The 3,010-nt window shown below is 47.6% G+C and overlaps 1 protein-coding gene across 1 annotated transcript; it reads right to left on the minus strand.

Moving 5' to 3' along the window:
- Window positions 1-219: 219 nt before the first annotated feature.
- Window positions 220-2,601, minus strand: LOC148024770 (phenylcoumaran benzylic ether reductase IRL1-like). Its single transcript, XM_087694423.1, has 5 exons — window positions 2,149-2,601; window positions 1,835-1,969; window positions 1,409-1,646; window positions 809-1,012; window positions 220-678 (listed from the first exon to the last, which is right to left on the minus strand). The coding sequence occupies exons 1-5, from the start codon at window positions 2,341-2,343 to the stop codon at window positions 515-517; spliced, it is 936 nt and encodes a 311-aa protein (XP_087550549.1). The 5' UTR covers window positions 2,344-2,601; the 3' UTR covers window positions 220-514.
- Window positions 2,602-3,010: the final 409 nt, after the last annotated feature.

The raw sequence follows: 3,010 nt of genomic DNA on the forward strand, positions 1-3,010 counted from the left end.
CATTGTGGATCCGATTAAACACCTTAAATGTGATGTCCCTATCATTGTACATTGATGACTCAAAAGCCCAAGTCCCTATCATTGTAAACGAAAGCCTTGCAACAAGAATCAAATGTCGAATTTGTTGGAATATTTCTCTTTAAAGAACCTTAATCACTCCATTGCCTTTCATCAAAGCAAGGTGCTCAACGGATCAAGGCATCACTCTACACAAACTACTTAGAAGCATATCAAGACTTTATTACTAGAAGAGCTTCATCGGTCTATCAGTTTATAAGGGTTGTTTGATCAAAATGGATGTATATCCCAAACTTGCAGCATACTAGCTTAGACTTTACTATATTCATGTATGAGCTCATGCCTTGGCTTATTCAGATACATTATTCTACCTTTGCGCCATTGTATCTACAAAGGCGAAATAGTATAGGGACTACACTAGTGTACAATATTTATGGATGGCTTGGAGATCCTTAAGCAAACTAGAGACAGACTCCCACGTAGCAAGCCATTTTTCCTACAAAAACTTGTTGAGGTAATCATCAGTGGAAGTGTACTTCACATCGGGGTAAAGGTTGGTGGCCTCCACATCGTGTGCGCCGAGCTCAAAATTACACTGGTCACCTTTAATGAGAACATCATGAAGGAGTGCAGGGAAAATGTTTCCTGGAAAGGGAGTCTCTGCAGCAAATCGATACAAAAAGTGACGCATTAATTGCTAGGCACAACCAAAGAGAAGTCAAACATTCGAGAAGACCAGTGGATGGCCTTCGACGGTAAGGCCACTATTCTTGGTGCAAGCATCTCTTACCTTGGATTTTTTTGACTATGTCTTCCTCTGAAACAAACTGCTTTTCGAGTACCTTCCCAACCTTCTTCTCCCACAACGATACCAGCTCATTTTGTGTAAGAATGTTTGCCGATGGCCTAATGTGTAGGGTTTTGTTGAGAGTCCTCGGGTCGTCAATGGCGTTGATAACGAATGTCCCAACGTCTTCCTCGGAGACATTTATGGCTGCATAATGCAAAGGCCAGCGACCCATCAATGGCTTTAGTAGAAGGCACCTAAGCGAATATCAACAAGGCAAAGAGGTGCACACAAAGTTGCATAGTAGAGACATAAAGCTGCTCGGGAGTCGGAGTTGCTGTAAATGAGAGATGAGGATGCAGATGCGGGTGGTGTAAAGGGATGAAGAAGGCAAATCAAGGCTAAGAGGAGGTGTGCGAGAGAGCATGTTTGTGTTTGTTAGTTGCTCCCTTTTTCCTTTTTCTTATCTTGTTCTCCTTCTTTCTTTGTGTGTGTTGCATGTGCGTGCGCGTGCGCGTGCGTGTCCTCTACCAGCGTGCCACAGCCACATGTGCATGGCCTCGAAATCAAGTGGTGAAATCCCTCCCCCCCCCCCCAACTTACTTTTGACGTCTCCGCTCCCATGGATGATCACTTTATCCCTTGGTGGAGATGTGAGGTGTGGTTGGAACAAGTTTGCGACAAAATATCCGGCAAATCCGTTGTTGACAACGTAGGTGTGAGGGATGTGCGCTTCCTCCACGGCACGCCGAATTTGTGCCTTGAGTGCGAACATGGACTTTGCAGGCTCCAGCGCTTGTGCACGATCAACATCGATGCCAAACTCCGACGGGAAAAATCTCTGGAGCAAAAGGGCGGAGGTCAGAAAGTGTCATGAGAATGTATTACCGGTAATACAGACAAAAATCGTGCATCCACTGGGAAGGATGACAGTAAAGGTGCGCGTGTGCAAGAACATGCGGCTCCCAGCTGTGGAGAGCTTGCGAATATTGCAGTGCCAGTTGGATGTGCCCGGATCGATGGCATTACCTTGATAGTCCCTGCTTCTTTGATCGCTGCTATTAGCTTGAATTGCCCGGGTATCTGAGGTCCCGAGACAGTAGAGATAACCACATCCACTTGTTTCAGTGCTGCCACGAGGCTTTCATGGTCTTCCAGTGAGCCCTGTCACGCATCGAAAAATCATGAGGGCTGGTAGTGAAAATGTGGAAACGAAAAACCAGAGGTTTGGGGAAAGATGGGGTAGCTAGCTGTACACGATAGTGACGTGGCTGGCACAGCGAGACAGAGAGAGAGAGCGCGATTGATGCATGTTCCAGCTGACGTAGGTAGTAGAAGTTTACCTGGAGGATGGTGATGCCGGCTGCCTTGAGAGACGCGAGGAGGTCTTGCTTCTTGGAATCACCGGAATTAGTGAGGGTGGAGGGCCGGACTAGGACGAAGGTCCGGTGCTGCGACGCCGCTGCTGCCAAGGCCACGCACTTGCCCAGGTAGCCTGTGGCCCCGATCACCAGCACCTTACTGCTGCTCGACGACATGGTTATAATGATGTGCTTGTAACTGATCTGATTCTCTTTCAATCGCTGATGGCACAAACAAGTTTCCCGATCAGATCGGATTGCAGGCAGGCAGACAGACACGAGAGAGAGAGAGATCAGAGAGCGAGAGTTGTTCGTTCATGTGATCATCATGACGGGGGTTTTTATAAGCAGGAGGCACTACTGATGGTGAGGTTCCCGCCATTCTCACCTCGCTCGAGAGCGAGTCTCACTGATGGGTTTCTGTGATTCATCTTCTCAACGCTGACGTTTGACTCACTCGGTTTCCGGAGGAAAAACGGCCCAGCGTGGGTCACCCGTTGGACTTGTGCGGGGATGCTTTCCACCCCGTTTGACCCAGTGTTGCTATCTGTCGTTGCTTGTGGGTTTAATGAAGCACGTGGAGACTCGGGAGAGGCTGGGTACCATACCAAAACGTGCGGCCTCCCTTCTTTTGTGGATCTAAGCACGTTATAACTATAACGTCGGCACACCACAAAAAAGTGCTTTTACGCAGCAAAGCCAAAAAAGTGGGTTCTTTTGAAGAAGGTTCTAGAAGCTTCACGAGTAAGATTGAATGAGTCTCGCTTCTTTTGAAGAAGGTTCTAGAAGCTTCACGAGTAAGATGGGCAACTTGACAATCCAAACCTACATTGTCTGTGCTAAA

Source organism: Lygodium microphyllum, chromosome 15 (assembly GCF_053477565.2).
Source record: "Lygodium microphyllum isolate KBCC chromosome 15, Lygodium_microphyllum_v1.1.10, whole genome shotgun sequence".
NCBI classification, from domain to species: Eukaryota; Viridiplantae; Streptophyta; class Polypodiopsida; order Schizaeales; family Lygodiaceae; genus Lygodium; species Lygodium microphyllum.